At 39.2% G+C, this 27,708-nt stretch overlaps 1 protein-coding gene across 8 annotated transcripts in view; it reads right to left on the reverse strand.

The window, feature by feature from the left end:
* Positions 1–27,708, reverse strand: part of LOC137383885 (sushi, von Willebrand factor type A, EGF and pentraxin domain-containing protein 1-like) — a 202,214-nt gene that overhangs the window by 21,169 nt on the left and 153,337 nt on the right. For 7 of the 8 annotated variants that reach the window (XM_068057250.1, XM_068057245.1, XM_068057248.1 and 4 more), the window contains 16 exons: positions 26,549–26,645; positions 25,853–25,926; positions 22,652–22,748; positions 21,954–22,027; positions 19,319–19,415; positions 18,629–18,702; positions 17,353–17,449; positions 16,663–16,736; positions 14,720–14,816; positions 14,018–14,091; positions 11,543–11,639; positions 10,852–10,925; positions 9,566–9,662; positions 3,635–3,708; positions 2,606–2,702; positions 1,929–2,002 (listed from right to left, as the gene is read on the reverse strand). In XM_068057250.1, coding sequence (XP_067913351.1) covers positions 1,929–2,002; positions 2,606–2,702; positions 3,635–3,708; positions 9,566–9,662; positions 10,852–10,925; positions 11,543–11,639; positions 14,018–14,091; positions 14,720–14,816; positions 16,663–16,736; positions 17,353–17,449; positions 18,629–18,702; positions 19,319–19,415; positions 21,954–22,027; positions 22,652–22,748; positions 25,853–25,926; positions 26,549–26,645 — 1,368 coding nt within the window. The remainder of the gene's footprint in view (positions 1–1,928; positions 2,003–2,605; positions 2,703–3,634; positions 3,709–9,565; positions 9,663–10,851; positions 10,926–11,542; positions 11,640–14,017; positions 14,092–14,719; positions 14,817–16,662; positions 16,737–17,352; positions 17,450–18,628; positions 18,703–19,318; positions 19,416–21,953; positions 22,028–22,651; positions 22,749–25,852; positions 25,927–26,548; positions 26,646–27,708) is intronic. The other variant, XM_068057243.1, reaches the window with a different exon arrangement.

Raw genomic sequence — 27,708 nt, forward strand, 5'->3', positions numbered from 1 at the left:
TAATTTGTTGTTGTCTAAAGATACATGGTTTGGTCTGTTTTATTCTGTGGGCTTACCAGAGTGTTTAATTTGGCTCTTTTTCCGGTTGGGTAGGAAAACTTTAATATTATGCTGCGACCTGTGGAATGATGGGACTGAATTGACAATGCATTGCTTCCGCCTCGGGCGTAACAGTGTGCAGGTGCAGTGATTTCAGCAAGCAAATAGGCAACCAATCAAATTGAAGTATTCACATGCAGCAAACCAGGAAATTAAAAACACTTAAAATCCTTCACTTTAAATTTTCAGAGAGAAATAAATATATGACTATGTATTAAGATAGCAGCTGAAATAAAAATAAACAGATTTTTGGGTGCAGAATGATGCTTACAGGTCAAAATGATTTAATTTTTTTTATTAAAACTAACTTTATTAGCAAGAATGCATGGAATATACATATATATTTTAATATATATATATATAGATATATATCCCAGTACAAGTTCATGATTCAATCTCATTTTTAATCACGTCTAACTAACTTGCTGGTGTTTTCTGAGGTGGTAACAGAGAGGGTTGATGAGGGAAGTGCTGTTGATGTGGTGTACATGGACTTTCAAAAGGCGTTTGATACAGTGCCACACAACAGACTTGTGAGCAAGGTTATAGCTCATGGAATAAAAGGGATGGTAGCAACATGGATACAGAATGTGGTCAATGGATGTTTTTCAGGCTGGAGGAAGGTTTGTAGTGGAGTTCCCCAGGGTCAGTGTTGGGACCCTTGCTTTTCCTGATATTTATATATCCCAGACCTTGGTGTACAGGGCACAATTTAAAAATTTGCAGATGATACGAAACTTGGAAGCATTGTGAACCGTCAGTAGGATAGTGTAGAACTCCAAAAGAAGATAGACAAGTCGGTGGAATCGGCAGACAGGTAGCAGATGAAGTTCAATACAGAGAAATGTGAAGTGATTTATTTTTGTCGGAAGAACATGGAGAGACAATATAAAATAAAGGGTACAATTCTAAAGGAGCTGCAGGAGCAGAAGGACCTAGTTGTATATGTGCATAAGTAATTGAAGCTGGCAGGACAGGTTGAGAGAGAGGTTAATAAAGCATACAGTATCCTGGGCTTTATTAATAGGTGCATAGAGTACAAGAGCAAGGAAGAAATGTTGAACTTGTTTAAGACACTAGTTTAGCCTCAGCTGGAGTATTGCGTCCAGTTCTGGGTGCCGACTTGAGGAAAGACGTGAGGGCATTGGAGATAGTACAGAAAAGATTCACGAGAATGGTTCCAGGGATGAGAAACTCCAGTTACATGGATAGATTGGAGAGGTTGGGACTGATTTCCTTAGAGAAGAGAAGGCTGAGAAGTGATTTGATAGAGGTATTGAAAATCATGAGAGGTCTGCACAGAGTAGATTCAGAGAAACTGTTCCACTCGTGAAAAGATCAAGAACGAGAGGGCACAGATTTAAAGTATTTGCTAACAGAACCAAAAGTGACATGAGGAAAACTTCTTCATGCAGCAAGTGGTTAAGGTCGGCAGTGCACTGACTGGGAGTGTGGGGGAGGCAGGTTCAACGGAAGTGTTCAAAAGAGAATTTGACTGTTAGGTGAAAAGGAAGAATGTAGAAGGTTATGGGAAGAAGGCAGGGGAATGGAACTGAGTGAATTGCTCTTCGAGAGCCGGTGCGGACATGATGGGCCAAATAGCCTTCTTCTGCACTGTAACAATTCTGTGATTCTGTGAATCGAAGCTTGGAAAAACTGTTTCCCTCCCATTCCAAAAAACCAGAGCACCACGCTGGAGGATGTTAAAATACTATAGGGAAGAAAACGTGGATGTGAACCAACACTGCATGACAGTTCATTGAAAGTGGCTCAATTATTGGCACAGAAAAGCAAGTCAGTCACAGTACAAAGTGGGAAACAAAACTTACATTCACAGGATGGAACTGGCCCATCCCAACCATCAGCTGTACATTGTCGATAACCCCTACCAACCATTTTGTATCTAGAAAAAGAAAAGCAAGCCACCTGGTATCAGTCACCGGAACGTTAATTGGAAGTGTTGCAGTGTGCTAACCAGATAAAAATTCAAAGTGGAAACATCTATTAAACTATCAACAAACTTCATTAAAGAAATTAAAAATGGGACGAGGATAGTAGAACAAAGAAGTAGGAATCAAACACAGGTCTATTGTTGCAATAAAAATGCTGGTGCTCAGACCCCACATAAAGTAGAGTTCACAGGACGAACAATGATGAATCCAGCTCACCTTGGAACTGATTAACAATATAATATAAGCATTTTAAGGAACCAGCAGACACAGTCATCCAGTCTTGAAATCCTATTATGAATCTAGGGATCAATGTCACATTTAGCACCTCAGTCTTTGCATTAATATTCCAATCCCAGCATGACTTTTTTTCAATTAAAAATAGCCAGTACAACAGTGAATTGGAAGCCTCACTCATAGGTTACAAAGATAGTTGTCATCAGCAATATGAAGAGAAGTGGTCATCTAAAATTATCTTAATCACAACATTAAAACAATATATTCCTTCACCAATTACTCAGTAATTTCTATACTGAATTTACATCCTGAATACTTACCCAATGTCACAATAAAAAGTAACTTTACTTCCAACTGTCGTATTTGGTGCGTTATAATATCCATTCACAATTTCCCCAGGGTGACCACAGTTTAATGCTGCGCAGAAAATAAAATGAGAAAAGGTAGAAAGTCAGGCCACCCCAACTTTGAAATGAATGAAAAGACAAATGAAAGATAGTCTCCAAATCTGCAATACACCCCAGCAACAGGACCCTGTCTTTAACAAGACATAATCAAAATGGTTGATGGAATGTTTTCCTTCTTTTCAAGGGCGTTGGAACTGATAAGTGAGGAAGTGACTTCAAAGTCTCTTATCCATCTCCAAGACCACTTCTTTCCGATTCCATAGCATAATTTGCAGTACCTCAGTACCACCACCGCTAAAATCTGTCTCCATGTTTTTGTCACCTCCTCAATATATCTATTACTTTCACTCAAGCAAATTAATGCAACTGTTTCCCATGTGCTGCACTGACACAACTAATTCAGTAGGGCACGCACACAGATCTGGTTGCATCGAACGAGAATGGAATAGATAGTAAAGGGAATATGAGCATGATTTAAGTCTGGATCATTACTATTGCTTGCACTTTTCATTTATCTGCCACCTCCACATCCGAGATCACCCATGGCCCAATCTACCACTTCCTGTCAGCTAAAACACTGCTAAAGTTAGCATCTCCGAAAGCTCCCACTAACCATCAGTACACAACACCTTGCTCCAACACTACCATTTGCAATAGGGCAGAAGATTCAAGTCTTCTGGGAGGAGCAGGATTGATTTGAAGACTGACCATTTCTCATTTCATATTATGTTCCGTTAAAATACAATGTTGTATCAATGCATAGAAAAATTGTTTCCTCCCATTCCAAAAAGTCAGAACTCCAAGCTAGTGGATGTCAAAATACTGTAAGGAAGAAAACTTGGATGTGAGCCAACGCTGCATGGCAATTCATTGAAAGTGGCTCAGTCATTTGGCACAGTACAGCATGTCAGCCACTTTACAAAACATGGAAAGATAACTTACGTTCACAGGATGGTACCTGGCCATCCCAACCCTCAGCTGTACATTCGCGATAATCCCTACCGACCATTTTGCATCTAGAAAAAGGAAAGCAAGCCCGTTATCAGTGACCTGAATGTTAATTGGAAAAGTGTTACCGTGTGTAGACCAGGTGAGAAATTTAAGCTCTACAGTGGGAAATGTTTTAAACTAACAACATACTGTGTTAAAAGAAAATATCAAACATGGGATGAGACATGGGATGAAAATGAGACATCTCCTCGTGGCTGAAGAGGAACCTGGAGTAGGAGGGGGAGGATCCACTTGTCGTGGTCAAAGTGGGAACCATTGACATAGGTAGAACCAGGAATGATGTGCTGTTTAGAGAATTTGAGGAGTTAGGGTCCAAACTAAAACACAGAACATCAAAGGCAATCATCTCCGAATTGTTACCTGAGCCACACGCAAATTGCCACAGGGTCAGGCAGATTAGAGAACTAAATGCGTGGCTCAAAGAGTGGTATGGGAAGCAGGGGTTTTGATTCTTGGGGCACAGGTATCACTACTCAATGAAGAGGGAGCTATTCCATTGGGAGGGGCTTCACTTGAACCGGGCTGGGACCAGTGTCCTGGCCAATTGCATAACTAGGGCTGTGGGCAGGGCTTTAAACTAACAGTGGGGGGAGGGTTTGGTTAAAGGGAAATTTAGAAATCTAAAGAGAGGGGTCAGGGCATCAGAGCAGAATAGTGATGTGGGTAAATGCCAACAGAATGGGACAGGAAGGAACAGAGAGTTTAACAAAAATTGTACATCGGCAAATAAGGTCATTGCAGGGAACAGAGGTAAAAAGATGAAATTAAAGTTCCTTTATCTGAATGCATGAAGCATCCGTAATAAGATATATGAACTAGTGGCATGAATAGAGGTGAATGATCTAGATCTAATTGTCATTACCGAGACATGGGGCTGGATTTTACCAGCCACTCGACGTTGTGGATTGTGGCGGGGAGGTCCGTAAAATGTTTGTGGGAGAGGCCCGACACGACCCACAATGCCAAGAATGCTCCGCTGGACATTAGCGGCGGCGGCGAGGCGTCGGTGCAGCCCCCCACCGCCAAGCGGTGGGGACTTCATTAAAATATTGAAATGAGGTTAATAAAAATGCAAATCAACGTACCTGCTTCCAACGGCTGTCCCACGCCAATTTTAAAGCGGCTGGCCGCAACTCGCGCCCCTTTGGAACTCCGTACGGAGTTCCGGGGTGAGAAACTGGTGGGGAGGGGGGACGACTAAAATTATCAGGGCAGGGGGGGAGGAGGAAAACAATCTTTATTGGCTGTGGGGATGGTGGGTAGGCGTTTAGGGTCAAAGGAAATAAAGTTTGGGGGGGGAAGGCCGTAACTGGGAACTCACATTTTTGGGGGGGGGGGGATAGGGCATAAAACTAAGTATTTATGCATTGGGCGGGGGGTGTGGGAGGGGGGATTGCAGGTGCGGACAAATTTTTTTAAAAATTTTTATCGACCAACACCTTTAAATATTTAAATGTCTCCAGAAGGGCTTGAAGCCCTTTAAAAAAGGCACCAGCTCCTGTGCAGTGGTGCCGGACACCGTTGCTGGAGACACGGCAGCCGCCCCCTCTATATCATTGGGGACAGCCACTCTGCCCCTTCCATTTAAATGAGCCCCCGCACGTAATATCGCAGGGTCTCTGGGGCGGCGCTTCCAGGTTGGAAGGCCGCCGACTTCACAGTGCTCCGTGGCGGCACACTGGTAAAATTCAGGCCATTGTTACAATGACATCAAGGTTGGGAAATGAATATTCCAGGGTACACAATATTTCGGAGAGACAGACAGAATGGCAAAGGAGGAGGGGTAGCCCTGATAGTAAAGGATGACATAAGGACATTAATAAGAAGGGATCAAAATATCATGAAGTAGAATCAGTTTGGGTTGAAATTAAGAATAGCAGAACTCAGAAAACACTGATGGGAGTAAGTTTACAGGCCCCTTAACAGTAGTTATATTCTTGGACAGAACATTAAATGGGAAATTATTGGAGCATGTAAAAAAGGTAATGTATTAATTGTGGGGGTCTTTAATCTGCATATAGACTGGGACAATCAAATTGGCAACAGTGGTCTAGAAGGTGAGTTTGGAGAATATTTTTGTGACAGTTTCTTGGAGCAATACATTGTAGAACCGACTAGGGATAAAGCGATCTTAGATCTCGTATTGTGTAATGAGGCAAGGTAAATTAGCAATGTCAGAGTAAAAGATCCACCGGGAAATAGTGATCACAATACCATTGAATTTCATGTGAAGTTTGAAAGTGATACACCTCAATCCAAACAAGAATCTTAAAACTTAAATAAAGCCAATTATGAAGGTATGAGGAGAGAACTGGCTAATGTTAATTGGGTAAATAGACTGGAAGGTATGGCAGTAAATGAACGGGGGAAACATTTAAAGAAACAATTCAAAGGATTCAACAAAAGTACATTCTGTTCAAAAACAAGCATTCGTCAAGAAAGACCCAAAAAATGGCTCACTAAGGATGTTAAGGAGAGTATTAGACTAAAAGAAGAGGCTCACAATGTTGTATAGTAGCAAGTCTAAGAATTGGGAGTGTTTTAAAAACCAGCAAAGGATAACCAAAAAGTTGATAAAAGGGGAAAAAATAGAATATCAGAGTAAATTAGCCAGCAATATAAAAACAGGTTTTATAAGTACATAAAAAGGAAGCGAGTAGCTAAAGTAGATGTTGGTCCCTTAGAGGCAGAGACAGGTGAAATCATCATGGGGAATGAGGAAATGGCAGAGGCACTAAACAAAAATTTTGCATCTATCTGCACAGTAGAAGATACAAGTTCCATACCAGAAATGGGCAGTAACCTCGGGGCTATAAAGAGTGAGGAAATTAAGGAAATTGATATCAACCGAGAAAAAGTATTGGAGAAACTTGAGGGACTAAAATCTGACAAGTCCCTGGGACCAGATGGCCTACACTACATCTGAAAGAGATAGCTGCAGAGATAGTGGATTTGTTGGCTATGAGTTTCCAGAATTCCTTAGATTCAGAATGGTCCTGTCAGATTGGAAGATTCCAAATGTTACACCGCTTTTCAAGAAAGGAAGTAGAGAGAAAACAGAAAACTACAGGCCAGTTAACCTAACATCAGTCGTTGGGAAGATGCTGGAAACTATTATTAAAGTAGTCTTAACATTGCACTTAGAAAAGCATAGTATTATTAGAACAAGCCAGCATGGTTTTACTAAAGGGAGATCCTGTTTGACAAATTTATTTGAGTTTTTGAGGATGTAACTAGTAGGGTAGATAAAGGGAAACCAGTAGATGTAGTATTCCTGCATTTCCAAAAGGCATTCGATAAGGTGCCACATGAAAGATTAAAAGGCAAAATAAGGGCTCATGGTGTCAGGGGTAATATGTTAACATGCATAGAAGATTGGTTAACAGACAGGAAACAGAGAGTGGGCATAAATGGGGCATTTTCAAGTTGGCAGGCAGTGAATGCCACAAGGATCAGTGCTGGGGCCTCAGCTATTTACACTCTATTGATGACTTGGATGAAGAGACAGAGAGTAAGGTATCTAAGTTTGCTGATGATACAAAGCTCGGTGGAAAGGAAAGGAGGACATTAGAGAGGCTGCAAAGAGATATAGACAGGTTAAGTGAGTGGGCAACAAAATGGCAAATGAAGTATAATGTCGGGAAGTGTGGAATTATTCACTTTGGTCGTAAAAATAGAAAAGCAGAATATTTTTTTTAAAAGGTGTGAAACTGATAAGTGTTAATATTCAGAGAGACTTGGGGGTACGCGTACAAGGAACGCACAAAGTTGACATGCAGGTGCAGCAGGCTATTAGGAAGACAATGGCATATTGGCCTTTATTGCTAGGGTTTTGAAGTACAGGAATAAAGAAGTCTTACTAAAATTGTACAGGGCTTTGGTGAGACAGCACCTGGAATACTGTGTGCAGTTTTGGTCTCCGCATTTAAGAAAGGATATACTTGCACTGGAGGCGGTGCAGTGAAGATTTACTAAATTGGCCCCCGGGATGAGGGGGTTGTCCTATGATGTAAATTGGGTCTATATTCTCTGGAGTTTAGAAGAATGAGAGGTAATCTAATTGAGATATACAAGATTCTGAAAGGGCTTGATAGGGTAAATGTTGAGAGATTGTTTCTGCTGGTCGGGGAATCTAGAACGTGGGGCACAGTCTAGGGATAAGGGGCTGATCATTCAGAACTGAGATGAGGAGACATTACTACATTCAAAGGGTTATAAATCTTTGGAATTCTCTACCCCAGAGGGTTGTGGATGCTCCATCATTGAATATATTTAAGGCTGTGATAGATAGATTTTTGGTCTCGCAGGGAGTCAAGTGATATGGGGAATGGGCAGGAAAGTGGAATTGAAGACCAAGATCAGCCATGATTGTACTGAATGGTGAAGCAGGCTTGATGGCCATATAGTTTACCTCTGCTTCTATTTTTTGTGTTCTTGTGAGATCAGTAGAACAAAGAACGAGGAGTCAAATACAGTTGTATTATTTCTAAAAAATATACAGTTCACAGGAGGAGCATTGGTGCATGCAGCTCACCTTGAAGCTGATTTACAATATAATTTTAGCACTTTGTGAATGCAGCAGACACAGCTGTTCAATGTGTTACAATGATTTTTGTTTTTGTATTAAAAACTTAGGATTCTGTGTGTTTTAAAAACTGAAAAAAGATTTCAGTGGATATTGAGAAACCTGAACTTTATGGATGTTTTCAAAGGAAGTTTAACAACAGCTGAACTCTATGGATGTTTTTGAAAAGAAGTTCAGCAGGGACTGAACTTGTAAACAAGGACAGAAAAGCAGGTAATTTCAAGGAAACCAGTAAAAGGTTTGACCTCAGAGCTACTCTTTGAGTGACAAGAGAGAGAAGTTTCAGTTTCAGTTTTGAACTTTAAAAAGCCAGTGAATTTGGACAAAGAGCAGATATTTGAAATTTGATTCTGACTTGCCTGGGGATTAGACGAAGACCCAGAAAAAATATTAGCTCTCCATAAAGAATCCCGGCATCAAGAGTGATACGGTTGCCTCCTGCATTTTTAAGAAACTCTGAATGCTTGCAGAAATCATGTCTCTTTTAAAAGGACTTTTGCATCGAATGTCTAACCAAGAACTGACATCTGTTGCTACACCCCTGATGGAAGACCTATGTGAAGCCTACTGCAATTGAATTTCCTTGAACGCTTACCCATCACAGATTGTTCATCAACTTTACCTGGAAAGGCTTGGAGTAGCATCCAACTATTCGACTTTGGGGCACATTGCCTAACCAAAGATCTTCCTTCCAGATCATGACAGACTAAGCTATTTTATTATTCCTTTCATTCCTATGAAACAGCTGTAAACCAAAATCCTTTCTTTCCTGCTTAACTTTTTTTTTTGGATGTATGTGTGTGTGCATGAGGGCTAGGGAAATAGGAGCTGAAATATCTCAATACGTGTATAGATTTACTTCATTTTTGGTTAACATTTGGTTTGAAAATAAAGAGATAATTTTGTTGTTGATTAAAGAAACCTGGTTGGTGTGCTTTATTCTGGGGACAAATAGAAAATCTAATTGGATTTTTCGGACAGTGGGAAAATTTATTGATATGCTGTGACCCGTGGAGAAGCGGGATTAAATTAACAACACACTCCTCCCGCCATGATCATAACAAGTGTTGATCTCCGTTTATGAATCTAGGCATCAATAACACACTTTACATTTATGTCTTGACATTAATATTGGAATCCTCACTCAGAGGTCACAAGGATAGTTGTCATCAGAACTGTGAAGAACCAGAGATGATCATCTGAAATTGTCTTAATCACAACAATAAAACAATATAGTTCTTCACAAAAATTATTCAATTTACACGTTGAATACTTACCCAATGTCACAATAAAAAGTAACTTTATTTCCAACTGTTGTATTTGGTGCCTTGTAATAACCATTCACAATATCTCCAGGGTGACCACAGTTTATTGCTGTGCAGAAAATAAAATGAGAAAAGGTAGAAATGTTGCAAAACTCCAAAATCTCCAATGGTTCTTTCATTACAATTCACATATTTAACATGAAGCTGATAGGCTACTCACAACAATGCAGAAAGTCAAGTTACCCCAATTTTGGAATAAATGCCAAGACAAATGCAAGATATTCTCTCAATGCACAATACGTCACAGCAAGTGGTCTTTGTTCTCAACATCACTATGCATTGAGCTGCATCAATATTCACCAGCAAGCCAAAGAATACGGATAGGTATCCAGCGACTTACTAAATGGTAAGAGATGAGGAGCTGTGAAGGAGCAAAGATATTTAGGTCTCTCTGTGCATCAGTCACTGAAAACTAGTGCACAGGTACAAAATGTAAGCAAAATGTTGTCCCTTATTTCAAGGGTGTTGGAACTCAAAAGTGAGGAAGTGACTTCAAAGTCTCTTATCCATCTCTAAATCCACTTTTTTCCGCTTCTATAGCATAATCTGCTGAACCTCAGCACTACCACCACTAAAATCTTTCTCCTTTTTTTGCCATCTCCTCGATATATCTAATACTTTCACTCAAGCTTGATCAGCAAATTAATGCAACAGTTTCCCAGTTCCCCATGTGCTGCACTAACACAACTAATTCAGTAGGGCACACACACAGATCTAGTTGCTTCTTATAACGAGAATGGAAGTGGTGGAGATGGGAGTATGAGCATGATTTAACTCTGGATCATTACTGGTGCTTGCAATTTTCCTTTATCAGCCACTTCCACATCCAAGATCACCCATGTCCCAATCTACCACTTCCTGTCAACTGAAACTCTACTAATGTTAGCATCTCCTAAAGCTCCCACTAACCACCAATACTCAACACCTTGCTCCAACACTATCATTTGCAATTAGACAGAAGATTCAAGTCTTCTGAAAGGAGCAGGATTGATTTGTTGACTGGCCATTTCTCATTTCACATTATGTTCCGTAAATGTGCAATGTTGATTCAATGCATTGAATAACAGTTTCCGACCATTCCAAAGAGTCAGCACTCCAAGCTAGCGGATGTCAAAATATTTAAGGAAGAAAAGTTGAATGTGAACCAACACTGTATATCAATTCATTGAAAGTGGCTCAATCATTTGGCTCAGTACAGCAAGTCAAATCACTTTACAAAACATGGAAACATAACTAACGTTCACAGGAAGGAACTTGGCCATCCCAACCCTCAGCAGTACATTCCCGATAATTCCTACCGACCATTTTGTATCTAGAGAAAGAAAAGAAATCCACCTGTTATCAGTGACCTGAACTTTAATTGGAAAAGTGTTACCATGTGTTGATCAGGTGAGAAATTTAAGCTCGACAGTGATAAATGGTTTAAAGTAACAACACATTGTGTTAAAAACAAACAAATATGGTATGAGGTCAGTAGAACAAAGGAGGAATCAAATGCAATTGTATTGTTTCTAAAAAAAAAAGACACTGGTCAGTCCCCATATAAATTACAGTTCACAGCAGAAAAATTGTAGCAACCAGCTCACCTTGGAGCTGATTTACAATATAATTTGAGCATTATGAGAAAGCAGATCTTCAGTGTTGATCTCCCTTCATGAATCTACACAGCAATAACACATTTTCCATTTACGCCTTGGCATTAAGATTCCAATCTCAGCATGAAATGCCCTCACCTTATAAAGTATACAGATCTTTAAAAAAAAATTGGCAGTTCAACACTAAATGGCAGGCCTCACTCAGAGCTCACATGGATAGCTGTCATCAGAAGTGTGAAGAACCAAAGATGGTCATCTGAAATCATCTTAATCACAACATTAAAACAATATAGTGGTTCAAGAAATATATTCAATTTATAGACTGAATACTTACCCAATGTCACAATAAAAAATAATTTTATTTCCAGCTGTCGAATTTGGTGCCTGGTAATATCCATTCACAATATCCCCAGGGTGACCACAGTTTATTGCTGTGCAGAAAATAAAATGAGAAAAGGTAGAAATGTGACAAATCTCCAAAATCTCCAATGGTATTTTCATTGCAATTCATGGATATTTAACATGAAACTTATTGGATGCTACACAATAATGTATAAAGTCAGGCTACCCAAACTTTGCAATGAATGCCAAGACAAATACAAGATATTCTTTAAATCTGCAACACATCACAGAAGCAGGTCTCTGTCTTCAACATCACAATGCAATGGCCTGCATTAATATTCAGCAGCAATCCAAAAACACAGGTCAAGTATCAGCTATTCACTAAATGGTGAGAGATGAGGAGCAGTGAAGGAGCAAAGATATTTAGGTGTCTATGTCTATGTCCATAAGTCACTGAAAAATAGTGCACAGGTACAAAACGTAATCAAAATGGTCGATGGAATGTTTTCCTTCATTTCAAGTGTGCTGGAACTCAAAAGTGAGGAAGTGACTTCAAAGTTTCTTCATCTCCAAGATCACTTCTTTCCACTTCCGTAGCATAATCTAGTGTACCTCAGCACCACCACTACTAAAATCATTCTTCATGTTTTTGTCACCTCCTCAATATATCTATTACTTTCACTCAAGCTCGATCATGTCACAGAACTATTTCTTTCTCCTCTGTTTAAAACAGTGTACCTTTAAGACAGAGAGAGACTTTTTTAGATTTTTTTCTGAACAGTGCCACAGCCATCCTGTTCCTTAGATAACAGCAAGAGATGTGCTGTAATGTGTCAATTTAACTGTGTGCAGGGACTGGCTGAAACCAGTCTGATCTGGAACACAACAAAGTGTGCTTACTGAAAAGATGCTGTCGATATCTCAGCAGAGAAGAGCTGCATTGAGCTCAGACTGTGTTTGCCTAAGAAGGAAAAAACCAGGGAAAGTACATTTTCATTGTTGGAGTTGGTAAATTCTCTTTTACTTCACAACTCGAAGAAGTCTCTGCTACAGAAGTAACTCACTCTATTGACTGTTTGTGTTTGGTGGAATTCTCAGTGAAGTCTCTGCCGAAGTACTGCCAGTTTGAAAATCTAAATAGACCTATTGCTGTGCTCCTCGTTGAAAGAACTACGTGACGCCTGCTGCAGCTAAAATATTTTGAATCTATTAAAGACTGTTACATCATATTCGCCTGGAGGCTTCGAGTGGCATCTGAAGACTCAACTCCGGGACACCTCATTGACCGGGAACGAACCAACCAGGACTTAAAACCCAATTACTTATTTTATTCCTAAGAAACCCCATTCTTTTAAAAACCACTTAACCGATAGTTTTTCAATGTATGTATGTGTGCATGGTGGGGGGGGGGGGGGGGGGGGGAGGAGTTAGGATAAATATGATGCTATAAGGTCTTTAGGCATAAATTTATCTTAATAGTGTTTAGGATTTAGTTTATTAATAAACAGTTAATTTGTTGTTGTTTGAAGAAGCCTGGTTTGGTGTATTTTATTCTGGGGGTTAAAAAAAAGTGTTTAATTTGCCTGTTTTCTGGTTATGTGGGAAAACGTTAATGATGTGCTATGACCCGTGGAGTGATAGGACTGAATTGACAGTGCATTGCTCCCACCTCGGTTGTAGCAATCAACAAATTAATGCAACAGTTTCCCATATGTGCACTAACATAACTAATTCAGTTGGGCACACACACACACATAGATCGTTATGCATCCTATCACAAGAATGGAAGTGGTGGAGAAGGGAGTATGAGCATGATTTATGTCTGGTTCATTACTGGTGCTTGCACCTTTCCTTTATCTGCCACCACCACATCAGAGATCACCAATATCAAAATTTACCATTTCCTGTCAGCTAATACCCCACTAAACTTAGCACCTCCTAAACTTTCCATCACCCAAAACTCAACACCTTGCTCCAACACTACCATTTGCAATAGGGCAGAAGATTCAAGTCTTCTGGAAGGAGCAGGATTGATTTGATGAATGGCCATTTCTCATTTCAGATTATGTTCCTGTAATGTGCAATTTTGATTCAATGCATTGAAAAAATGTTTCCTCCCATTCCACAAAGTCAGAACTCCAAGCTAGAGGTTGTCAAAATACTGTAAGGAAGAAAACTTGGATGTGAAACAACACTGCATGGCAATTCAGTGAATGTGGCTCAATCATTCAGCATAGTACAGCAAGTCAATCACTTTACAAAAAATGGAACAGAGGAACAGAAGTAGGCAATTCAGCCCATCGAGCCTGCTCCACTATTCAATATGATCATGGCTGATCATCCACTTCAATGCCTTCTTCCCACACTATCCCCATATCCCTTCATGTCATTGGTGTTTAGAAATCTACCAGTCTCTCCTTTAAACATACTCAATGACTGAGCTTCAATGACTGGAAACATAACTTACGTTCACAGGATGGAACCTGGCCATCCCAACCCTCAGCTGTACATTCCCGATAATCCCTACCGATCATGTTGTATCTAGAAAAGAAAAGCAAGCCACCTGTTATCAGTAACCAGAACGTTAATTGGAAAAGTGTTTCCGTGTGTTGACCAGGTGAGAAATTTAACGTTTATAGTGGCAAAATGTTTTAAACAACAACATACTGTATTAAAAAAAACAAAATGGGATGAGGTCTGTTGAACAAAGAAGGAGGAATCAAATACAGTTGTTTTGTTTCCAAAAAAAAAAAGCCACTGGTCAGACCCCGTATAAAGTACAGTTCAGAGGAGGTACACTGATGCATTCAGATCACCTTGGAGCTGATTTACTATATAATTTAAGCAATTTGAGAAAGCAGCAGACACAGATGTTCAGTTTTGATCTCCGTTTATGAATCTAGGCATCAATAACACATTTTCCATTTGTGTCTTGGCATTAATATTCCAATCCCAGCATGTACACAACTCACCTTAAAACATATACAGATCTATTTTTAAAAATCTGCCCATTCAACACTAAATGGGAAGCCTCAGTCACAGGTCACAAGGATAACTGTCATCAGAAATGTGAAGAACCAGAGATGGTCATCTCAAATTATCTTAAACACAACAATAAAACAATATAGTTCTTCACAAAAATTATTCAATTTATACACTGAATACTTACCCAATGTCACAATAAAATGTAACTTTATTTCCAACTGTCATATTTGTTGCCTTGTAATATCCATTCACAATATCCCCAGGGTGACCACAGTTTATTGCTGTGCAGAAAATAAAATGAGAAAAGGTAGATATGTAACAAAACTCCAAAATCTCCAATGGTTTTCTCAAAGCAATTCACAGATATTTAACTGAAGCTAATTAGCTACTACACAATAATGCAGAAGGTCAGGTTACCCCAATTTTGGAATGAATGGCAAGATAAATGCAAGATGTTCTCTAAATATGCAATATGTCACAGCAACAGGTCTGTCTTCAGCATCACCATGCATTGACCTTCATCAATATTCACCAGCAATCCAAAAACACAGGTCATGTATCCAGCTACTTACTAAATGGTGAGAGACGAGGAGTGGTGAAGGATAGAGGTGTTGGGTGTCTATGTACGTAAGTCACTGAAAACTAGTGCACAGATAAAAAACTTAATCAAAATGGTTGATGGAATGTTTTCCTTCATTTCAAGGTCATTGGAACTCAAAATTGTGGAAGTGACTTCAAAGTATCTTATCCATCTCTTAATTCACTTCTTTCCACTGGCCTAGCATAATCTGCAGTACCTCAGCACCACCACCACTAAAGTCTTTCTCCATGTTTTTGTCACCTCCTCAATATATCTATTACTTTCACTCAAGCTTAATCAGCAAATTAATGCAAGTTTCCCAGTTTCCCATGTGCTGCACTCACACAACTAATTTAGTAGGGCACACACACAGATCTAGTTGCTTCTTATAACGAGAATGGAAGTGGTGGAGAAGGGAGTATGAGTATGACTCCAGAAACTGAACTGGAGTAGCCATATAAATACTGTGGCTACAAGAGCAGGTCAGAAGCTAGGAATCCTGAGGTGAGTAACTCACCTCCTGACTCCCCAAAGCCTGTCCACCATCTACAAGGCACAAGTCAGGAGTGTGATGGAATACTCTCCACTTGCCTGGATGGGTGCAGCTCCAACAACACTCAAGAAGCTCGACACCATCCAGGACAAAGCAGCCCGCTTGATTGGCACCCCATCTACAAACATTCACTCCCTTCACAACCAACGCACAGTAGCAGCAGTGTGTACCATCTACAAGATGCACTGCAGCAATGCACCAAGGCTCCTTAGACAGCACCTTCCAAACCCGCGACCTCTACCAACTAGAAGGACAAGGGCAGCAAATGCTTGGGAACACCACCACCTGCAATTTCCCCTCCAAGTCACACACCATCCTGACTTGGAACTATATCGCCGTTCCTTCACTGTCATTGGGTCAAAATCCTGGAACTCCCTTCCTAACAGCACTGTGGTGTCTACCTACCCAAAATGGACTGCAGCGGTTCAGGAAGGCAGCTCACTACCACCTTCTCAAGGGCAATTAGGGATGGGCAATAAATGCTGGCATAGCCAGTGACGCCCACATCCCATGAATGAATTTAAAAAAATTAGGTCTGGATCATTACTGGTGCTTGCAATTTTCCTTTATCTGCGATCTCCACATCCTAGATCACCCATGGCCCAATCTACCACTTCCTGTTAGCTAAAACTCCACTAAAGTTAGCAACTCCTAAAGCTCCCACTAACCACCAATACTCGACACCTTGCTCCAACACTACCATTCGCAATAGGACAGAAGATTCAAGTCTTCTGAAAGGAGCAGGATTGATTTGTTGAATGGCCATTTCTCATTTCACATTATGTTCCTTAAATGTGCAATGTTGATTCAATGCATTGAATAATTGTTTCCGACCATTCCAAAACATCAGCACTCCAAGCTAGAGGATGTCAAAATATTTAAGGAAGGAAACTTGAACGTGAAACAACACTGTGTCAATTCATTGAAAATGGCTCAATCATTTGGCTCAGTACAGCAACTCAGTCACTTTGCAAAACATGGAAACATAACTTACGTTCACAGGAAGGAACCTGGCCATCCCAGCCCTCAGCTGTACATTCCTGATAATCCCTACCGACCATGTTGTATCTAGAAAAAGAAAAGAAAGCCACCTGTTATCAGTGACCTGAACGTTAATTGAAAAAGTGTTACCACATGTTGATCAGGTGAGAAATTTAAGCTCTACAGTGGTAAATGTTTTAAACTAACAACACACTGTGTTAAAAAAACAAGCATGATATGAGGTCGGTAGAACAAAGGAGGAATCAAATGCAATTGTATTGTTTCTAAAAAAAAAGACACTGGTCAGACCCCATATAAATTACAGTTCACAGCAGAAAAATTGTTGCATCCAGCTCACCTTGGAGCTGATTTACAATATAATTCATGCATTTTGAGAAAGCAGATCTTCAGTGTTGATCTCCCTTTATGAATCTACGCAGCAATAACACATTTTCCATTTATGCCTTGGCATTAAGATTCCAATCCTAGCATGAAATGCCCTCATGTTATCAAGTAAACAGTTCTTTTTTAAAAAAAATTGGCAGTACAATTCTAAATGGGAAGCTTCACGTAGAGCTCAAATGGATAGCTACCATCAGAAATGTGAAGACCCAAAGATAGCCATCTGAAATTATCTTCATCACAACATTAAAACACTATAGTTGTTCAAGAAATTTATTCAGTCGATATACTGAATACTTACCCAATGTCACAATAAAAAGTAACTCTATTTCCAACTGTCGCATTTGGTGCCTGGGAATATCCGTTCACAATATCCCCAGGGTGACCACAGTTTATTGCTGTACAGAAAATAAAATGAGAAAAGGTAGAAATGTTACAAAACTCCTAAATCTCCAACGGTTTTCTCATTGCAATTCACAGATATTTAACATGAAGCTGATTAGCAACTACCCAATAATGCAGAAAGTCAGACAACCCCAACTTTGGAATGAATGCCAAGACAAATGCAAGATATTCTTTAAACCTGCAGTACATCACAGGAACAGCTCTCTGTCTTCAACATCACTTTGCATTGACCTGCATCAATATTCACAAGCAATCCAAAAACACGGGTCAAGTATCCAGCTACTTACTAAATGGTGAGAGACGAGGAGTGGTGAAGGACAGAGGTGTTAGGTGTCTATCAAAATAAGTCACTGAAAACTAGTGCACAAGTAAAAAAAGTAATCAAAATGCTTGATGGAATGTTTTCCTTTATTTCAAGGGTGCTGGAACTCAAAAGTGAGGAAGTGACATCAAGCATCTCTCAATCCACTTCTTTCCACTTCCGCAGCATAATCTGCTGAACCTCAGCACTACCACCACTCAAATCTTTTTCCATGTTTTTGTCACCTCCTCAATATATCCATTACTTTCACTCAAATTTGATCCGCAGATTAATGCAACAGTTTCCCATATGCTGCACTAACATAACTAATTCAGTTGGGCACACAAACACATAGATCGTTATGCATCCTATCATAAGAATGGAAGTGGTGGAGAAGGGAGTATGAGCATGATTTATGTCTGGTTCATTACTGGTGCTTGCACCTTTCCCTTATCTGCCACCACCACATCCTAGATCACCAAAATCTCAATCTACCACTTCTTGTCAGCGAAAACCCCACTAAACCTATCACCTCCTAAATTTTCCATCACCCAATAGTCGACACCTTGCTCCAATGCTCCATTTGCATTAGGGCAGAAGATTCAAGTCTTCTGGAAGGAGCGGGATTGATTTGATGAATGGCCATTTCTCATTTCATATTATGTTCCTTTAATGTGCAATGCTGATTCAATGCATTGGAAAAATGTTTCCTCCCATCCCACCAAAGTCAGAACTCCAAGCTAGAGGATGTTAAAATAATGTATGGAAGAAAACTTGGATGTGAAACAATATGAATTCATTGAAAGTGGATCAATCATTTGGCACAGTACAGCAAATCAGTCACTTTACAAAACATTGGAACATGACTTACGTTCACAGGACGGAACCTGGCCATCCCAACCCTCAGTTGTACATTCCCGATAATCTCTACCGACCAGTTTGTATCTAGAAAAAGAAAAGCAAGTCGCCAGTGGCCAGAATGTTAATTGGAAAATTGTTACTGTGTGTTGACCAGGTGTGAAATTTAAGGTCTATAGTGGCAAAATGTTTTAAACTAACAATGTCCTCTATTAAAAAAATCAAAATGGGATGAGGCCAATGGAACAAAGAAGGAATCAAATACTGTTGTATTGTTTCTAAAAAAAGACACTGGTCAGACTCCGTATAAAGTACAGTTCAGAGGAGGTACATTGGTACATCTAGCTCACCTTGGAGCTGATTTACAATATAATTTAACCATTTTGAGAAAGCAACAGACAGAGATGTTCAGTGTTGGTCTTTGTTTATGAATCTAGGCATCAATAACACATTTTCCATTTGTGCCTTGGTGTTAAGATTCCAATCCCAGCATGAAAATCCCTCAGCTTAAAAGGTATATAGAACTATTTTAAAAAGTCTGCCAGTTCAACACGAAATGGGAAGCCTCACTCAGAGCTCACATGGATAGCTGTCACCAGAAATGTGAAGAACCAGAGATGAACATCTGAAATTAGGTAAATCACAACATTAAAATAATATAGTTCTTCATGAAAATTATTCAGTTTACATCCTGAATACTTACCCATTGTCACAATAAAAAATAATTTTATTTCCAGCTGTCGTATTTGGTGCCTTGTAATATCCATTCACAATATCCCCAGGGTGACCACAGTTTATTGCTGTGCAGAAAATAAAATGAGAAAATGTAGAAATGTTACAAAACTCCAAAATCTCCAACAGTTTTTTCATTGCAATTCACAGATATTTACATGAAGCTGATAAGCTGCTACACAATAACACAGAATATCAGGTTACCCCAACTTTGGAATGAATGGCAAGAGAAATGCAAGGTATTCTCTAAATCTGCAATAAGTCACAGCAACTGGTCTCTGTCTTCAACATCACTATGCATTAACCTGCATCAATATTCACCAGCAATCCAAAGACACAGGTCACATATCCAGCAATTTAGTAAATGGTGAGAGACGAAGAGCAGTGAAGGAGCAAATACATTTAGGTAATAAAAACAAGAAATGATGGAAATACTCAGCAGGTCTGGCAGCATCTATGGAGAGAGAAGCAGAGTTAATGTTTCAGGTCAGACCTGCTGAGTATTTCCAGCATTTCTTGTTTTTATTTCAGATTTCCAGCATCTGCAGTATTTTGCTTTTAAACAGATTTAGGTGTCTTATGTAGATAAATCCTGAACACTAGTGCACATGTACAAAACATAATCAAAATATTTTATGGAATGTTTTCCTTCATTTCAAGGGTGCTGAAATTCAAAAGTGAGGAAGTGACTTCAAGGTCTCTTCAATTCCAAGATCACTTCTTTCCACTCCCGTAGCATAATCTGCTGTACCTCAGCACCACCACGACTAAAATCGTTCATATTTTTGTCACCTCTTCAATATATCTATTACTTTCACTCAAACTTGATCATGTCACAGAATTATTTCTTTCTCCTCTGTTTAAAACAGTGTACCTTGAAGACAGAGAGAGAAGTTTTTTAGATTCTTTCAAAACAGTGCCACAGCCTATTCCTGAGGTAACAGTAGGAGATGTGCTGTAATGTGTCAATTTAACTGTGTGCAGGGACTGGCTAAAACCAGTCTGATATGGAGCACAATGAAGTGTGTTTACTGAAAAGAAGCTGTTTATATCTCAGCAGAGAAGAGCTGCATTGAGGTCAGACTGTGTTTGCCTAGGAAGGAAAAAAACAGGGAAAGAACATTTTCATTGTTGGAGGTAGTAAATTCTCTTTTACTTTGAAGCTCTAAGAAGTCTCTGCTACAGAAATAACTATCTCTATTGCTTGTTTGTGTTTGCTGGAATTCTCAGTGAAGTCTCTGCTGAAGGACTGCCAGTTTGAAAATCCAAATAGCCCTATTGCTGTGCTCCTCGTTGAAAGAATTATGCGACGCCTGCTGCAGCTAAAATACTTTGAATGCCTATCTATTAAAAACCGTTACGTTATATTCACCTGGAGACTTTGATTGGCATCTGAAAACTCAACTCTGGAATACCTCATTAACCGGGAACAAACCCACCAGGACTTACAACCCAATTACTTATTTTATTCCGAAACAACCACATTCTTTTAAAAACCGCTTAACCGATAGTTTTTCAATATATGTGTGTGTGCTTGGGGGTCGGGTTGGGGGTGGGGGAGGTGGGGGTTATGATAAATAAGATGCTATAAGGTCTTTAGGCATAAATTTATATTAATAGTGTCTAAGATTTTGTTTATTTATAAACAGTTAATTTATTATTGTTTAAAGATACCTGGTTGTGTGTATTTTATTCTGGGTGTTCATAAAATGTTTAATTTTGCGGTTTTCTGGTTAAGTGGGAAAACTTTAATGACGTGCTATGACCTGTGGAGTGATAGGACTGAATTGACAGTGCATTGCTCCTGCCTCGGTCGTAACAATCAACAAATTAATGCAACAGTTAGCCGTATTCTGCACTGACACAACTAATTCAGCTAGGCACACACACAGATTGAGTTGCATCCTATAACAAGAATGAGAGTGGTGAAGAAGGGAGTATGAGCATGAATTAAGTATGAATTATTTCTGGTGCTTGCACCTTTCCTTTATCTGCCACCACATCCTAGATCACCCATATCACAATCTACCACTTCCTGCCAGCTAAAACCCCACTAAACTGAGCACCTCCTAAACTTTCCATCACCCAAAACTCGACACCTTGCTCCAACACTACCATTTGCAATAGGGCAGAAGATTCAGGTCTTCTGGAAGGAGCAGGAATGATATGATGAATGGTCATTTCTCATTTCAGATTATGTTCCTGTAATGTGCAATTTTGATTCAATGCATTGAAAAAATGTTTCCCCCATCCCACAAAGTCAGAACTCCAAGCTAGAGGTTTTAAAAATACTGTAAGGAAAAAAACCTGGATGTGAAACAACACTGCATGGCAATTCATTGAAAGTGGCCCAATCATTCAGCACAGTACAGCAAGTCAGTCACTTTACAAAACATAGGAACAGAGGAACATAGGAACAGGATTAGGCCATTCAGCCCATCGTGCCTGCTCCGCCACTCAATATGATCATGGCTAATCATTCACTTCAATGCCTTCTTCCCACACTATCCCCATATCCTTTCATGTCGTTGGTATTTAGAAATCTGCCAATCTCTCCTTTAAACATACTCAATGACTGAGCTTCTATGACTGGAAACATAACTTACGTTCACAGGACGGAACCTGGCCATCCCAACCCTCAGCTGTACATTCCCGATAATCCCTACCGACCATGTTGTATCTGGAAAAGAAAAGCAAGCCACCTGTTATCAGAGACCAGAACGTTAATTGGAAAAGTGTTACCGTGTGTTGACCAGGTGAGAAATTTAACGTTTATAGTGGCAACATGTGTTAAACAACAACATACTGTATTTAAAAAAAATCAAACGGGGTGAGGTCTGTTGAACAAAAAGGAGGAATCAAATACAGTTGTTTTGCTTCTAAAAAAAGCCACTGGTCAGACCCCATATAAAGTATAGTTCAGAGGAGGTACATTGGTGCATCCAGCTCACCTTGGAGCTGATTTACAATATAATTTAAGCAATTTGAGAAAGCAGCAGACACAGATGTTCAGTTTTGATCTCGGTTTATGAATCTAGGCATCAATAACACATTTTCCATTTATGTCTTGGCATTAATATTCCAATCCCAGCACGAACTCTCCTCACCTTAAAACGTATACAGATCTATTTTTTAAAATCTGCCCATTCAACACTAAATGGGAAGCCTCACTCATAGGTTACAAGGATAACTGTCATCAGAAATGTGAAGAACCAGAGATGGTCATCTCAAATTATCTTAATCACGACAATAAATCAATCTAGTTCTTCACAAAAATTATTCAATTAAAATACTGAATACTTACCCAATGTCACAATAAAATGTAACTTTACTTCCAACTGTCATATTTGGTGCCTTGTAATATCCATTCACAATATCCCCAGGGTGACCACAGTTTATTGCTGTGCAAAAAATAAAATGAAAAAAGGTAGAAATGTAACAAAACTCCAAAATCTCCAATGGTTTTCTCAAAGCAATTCACAGATATTTAACTGAAGCTAATTAGCTACTACACAATAACGCAGAAAGTCAGGTTACCCCAACTTTGGAATGAATGGCAAGACATTTGCAAGATATTCTCTAAGTCTGCAATACGTCACAGCAACTGGTCTCTGTCTTCAACATCACTATGCATTGACCTGCAACAATATTCACCAGCAATCCAAAAACACAGGTCACGTTTCCAGCTACTTACTAAATGGTGAAAGACAAGAAGCAGTGAAGGAACAAAGATATTTATGTAGATAAGTCACTGAACACTAGTGCACAGGTACAAAACATAATCAAAATGGATAATGGAATTTTCTCATTCATTTCAAGTGTGCTGGAACTCAAAAGTGAAGAAGTGACTTCAAAGTCTCTTATCCATCTCCAAGATCACTTTTTTCCATAGCATAATCTGCAGAACCTCAGGACCACGACCACTAAAATCTTTTTCCATGTTTTTGTCACCTCCTCAATATATCTATTACTTTCACTCAAGCTTGATCATGTCACAGAATTATTTCTTTCTCCTCTGTTTAAAACAGTGTACCTTTAAGACAGAGAGAAGTTTTCTTAGATTCTTTCAGAACAGTGCCACAGCCAGCCTGTTCCTTACGTAACAATAGGAGATTTGCTGTAATGTATCAATTTAATTGTGTGCAGGGACTGGCTGAAACCAGTCTGATCTGGAGCACAATGAAGTGTGATTACTGAAAAGAAGCAGTCTATATCTCAGCAGAGAAGAGCTCAGACTGTGTTTGTCTAAGAAGGAAAAAACAGGGAAAGAACATTTTCATTGTTGGAGGTAATAAATTCTCATTTACTTCGAAACTCTAAGAAGTCTCTGCTACAGAAGTAACTATCTCTATTGCCTGTTTGTGTTTGCTAGAAGTCTCAGTGAAGTGTCTGCCAAAGGACTGGCAGTTTGAAAATCCAAGTAGACCTATTGCTGTGCTCTTCATTGAAAGAACTATGTGATGCCTGCTGCAGCTAAAATACTTTGAATGCCTATTTATTAAAGACTGTTACGTCATATTCGCCTAAAGATTTTGATTGGTATCTGACGATTCAACTCTGGGACACCTCATTAACCGGGAACGAACCCACCAGGACTTACAACCCACTTACTTATTTTATTCCGAAACAACCACATTCTTTTAAAAACCGCTTAACGAAAAGTTTTTCAACGTATGGATGTGTGCTTCGGGGTCGGGTTGGGGGGGCGGTGGGGGTTACGATAAATAAGATGCTATAAGGTCTTTAGGCATAAATTTATCTTAATGTCTAAGATTTAGTTTATTTATAAACAGTTAATTTATTGTTGTTTAAAGATAGCTGGTTTGGTGTATTTTATTCTGGGTGTTAATAAAGTGTTTAATTTGGCAGTTTTCTGGTTAAGTGGGAAAATTTAATGATATGCTATGACCTGTGGAGTGATAAGACTGAATTGACAGTGCATATCTCCTGCCTCGGTTGTAACAATCAACAAATTAATGCAACAGTTTCCCGTATGCTGCACTAACACAACTAATTCAGTAGGGCACACACACAGATCGAGTTGCATCATATAACAAGAATGGAAGTGGTGAAGAAGGGAGTATGAGCATGAATTAAGTATGGATTATTTCTGGTGCTTGCACCTTTCCTTTAGCCACCACCACATCCTAGATCACCCATGTCCCAAGCTACCACTTCCTGCCAGCTAAAACCCCACTAAATGTAGCACCTCCTAAACTTTCCATCACCCAAAACTCGACACCTTGCTCCAACACTACCATTTGCAATAGGGCAGAGGATTCAAGTCTTCTGGAAGGAGCAGGATTGATTTGATGAATGGCCATTTCTCATTTCAGATTCTGTTCATTGAATACACAATGTTGGATCAATGCATTGAAAAACTGTATCCTCCCATTCCAAAAAGACAGTACTCCAAGCTAGAGGACATCAAAATACTGTAAGGAATGCTACGACCAAGGCGGGAGGAGTGTACTGTTTTTCTAGTTTCAGTTCTCCACGGGTCACAACATATATTTAAATTTTTTCCCAGTTACCGATACGGTCCCCAAAATACACCAGGTTTCTTTAATAAATAACAAAATTATCAGTTTATTATAGAACATGCCTTAACCAAAAATGAAACAAAGCATTAACATACAGATTGAAATACAAAAACGTTCCCTTTTTACCTTAGCCACACACACACCAGTTAACCAAAAAACAGATTTTCTCTCTTTCGAGCTGGACAAAAAAAAACTTCCTGATTCTTGAAGAAAAAAGAGAAGATATGGAAAGATGTCAGATGTCCTTTGTTTTTGGCTTGGTGTCCCAAATACGCATAGAGAGCTGTCACTGGGATCTTCCGAGAACAGTTCTTCTCAGGCAACAGTTTCAGTTTGGGCAGGCTTTCCAGGAGAAATGCAGCAACAGAGGTTTCAAGCAGGCCTTGCAGCAGAAATGAAGCATAAATTTCTCTATTTCTTACACTTGCTTCCAAGAGCTTCTCAAACAAATGGAAAAACCAGCAGGCTTTTCAAAGAGTTGGAAAAGGCTGAGCTGGGGTTTTTCCTTGGCAGGTTGATTTTTTTAAATTCCTTTTCACAATACTGTCTATTCCCAACAGTCTGTCCAAAGTGAAAGCAAATACATCTCAGGAGTCAAGCCTCCTAACCCCGAAAATCTTAACCTGTCACTTCTTCGTCAACATCCTCACCATGACAAAAAAGTCTCCTACTGGGTATATATATGAAAACAGGGGCCTTCCACTAACTGTTGTTTGCAAGCCAAGTCCAAAAGAAGGTCTGATCACAACTTTAAAAAAAAACACAAAATCCAGCATCTATTGAATCTTCTTTCAGTTTTAAAACACAAATCCTCATAAAATAACAAAAAATATGGAAGCACTCACAACAGGCAGAAAACTTGGATGTGAACTAATGCTGCAGGACAATTCATTGAAAGTGGCTCAATCATTTGGCTCAGTCCAGCAAGTCAGTCATTTATAAAACATGGAAACATAACTTACGTTCACAGGAAGGAACCTGGCCATCCCAGCCCTCAGCTGTACATTCCCGATATTCCTTACCGACCATTTTGTATCTAGAAAAAGAAAAGCAAGCCACCTGTTATCACTAACCAAACGTTAATTGCAAAAGTGTTACCATATGTGGCCCAATGAGAAATTTAAGGACTTCTGTAGCAAAATGTTTTAAACTAACAACATACTGTATTAAAAAAAATCAAAATGGGATGAGGTCAGTTGAACAAAGGAGGAATCAAATACCGTTGTATTGTTTCTAAACAAAAAGATGCTGGTCAGACGCCAAATAAATTACACATCACAGGAGGAACATTGATGCATTCAACACACATTGGAGCTGATTTACAATATAATTTGTGCATTTTCAGAAAGCAGCATGCACAGATATTCAGTTTTGATCTCCATTTATGAATCTAGGCATCAATAACACATCTTCCGTTTAACGCTTGGCATCAATATTCCAATCCCAGCATGAAATGCCATCAACTTATAAAGTATACAGATCTTTTTATTTAATTTCCAGTTCAACACTAAATGGGAAACCTCACTCAGAGCACACATGGATAGCTGTCATCAGAAATGTGAAGAAACAAACATGGTCATCTGAAATTATCTTAATCACAACATTAAAATAATATAGTTCTTCATGAAAATTATTCAGTTTATATACTGAATACTTACCCAATGTCACAATAAAAAATAACTCTATTTCCAACTGTGGTATTTTGTGCCTTGTAATATCCATTTACAATATCCCCAGGGTGACCACAGTTTATTGCTGTACAGAAAATAAAATGAGAAAAGGTAGAAATGTTTAAAACTCCAAAATTTCCAACGGTTTTCTCGAGGCAATTCAGAGATATTTAACATGACGCTTATTAGCTACTACACAATAATGCAGAAAGTCAGGTTACCCCAACTTTGGAATGAATGGCAAGACAAATGCAAGGCATTCTCTAAATCTGCATTATGTGACAACAACAGGTCTCTGTCTTCAACATCACCATGCATTGACCATCATCGATATTCACCAGCAATCCAAAAACACAGGTCAAGTATCCAGTTACTTACTAAATGGTGAGAGACGAGGAGTGGTGAAGGATAGAGGTGTTAGGTGTCTATGTACATAAGTCACTGAAAGCTAGTGTATAGGTACAAAACATACTCAAAATGTTTAAAGCAATGTTTTTCTTCATTTCAAGGGTGTTGGAACTCAAAAGTGAGGAAGTGACTTCAAAGTCTCTTATCCATCTCTAAATCCACTTCTTTCCACTTCCAAGCATAATCTGCTGAACCTCAGCTCCACCACCACTAAAATCTTTCTCCATGTTTTTGTCACCTCCTCAATATATTTAATACTTTCACTCAAGCTTGATCAGCAAATTAGTGCAACAGTTTCCCATGTGCTGCACTAACATAACTAATTCAGGAGGTTACACACACACAGATCTAGTTACATCTTATAACGAGAATGGATGTGATGGAAAAGGGAATATGAGCATGATTTAAGTCTGGATCATTACTCGTGCTTGCAATTTTCCTTTATCTGCCACCTGAACTTCCTAGATCAACCATGGCCCAAATCTACCACTTTATATCAGCTAAAACTCCACTAAAGTTAGCATCTCCTAAAGCTCCTGCTAACCACCAATACTCGACACCTTGCTCCAACACTACCATTTGCAATAGGGCAGAAGATTCAAGTTTTCTGGAAGGAGCAGGTTTGATTTGATGAATGGCCATTTCTCATTATGGTAATTTAATGTGCAATGCTGATTCAATCCATTGAAAAACTGTTTACTCTCATTCCAAAAATTCTGAACTCCATGTTATAGGATGTC

The sequence above is a fragment of the Heterodontus francisci genome, chromosome 25 (genome assembly GCF_036365525.1).
Source record: "Heterodontus francisci isolate sHetFra1 chromosome 25, sHetFra1.hap1, whole genome shotgun sequence".
NCBI lineage: Eukaryota > Metazoa > Chordata > Chondrichthyes > Heterodontiformes > Heterodontidae > Heterodontus > Heterodontus francisci.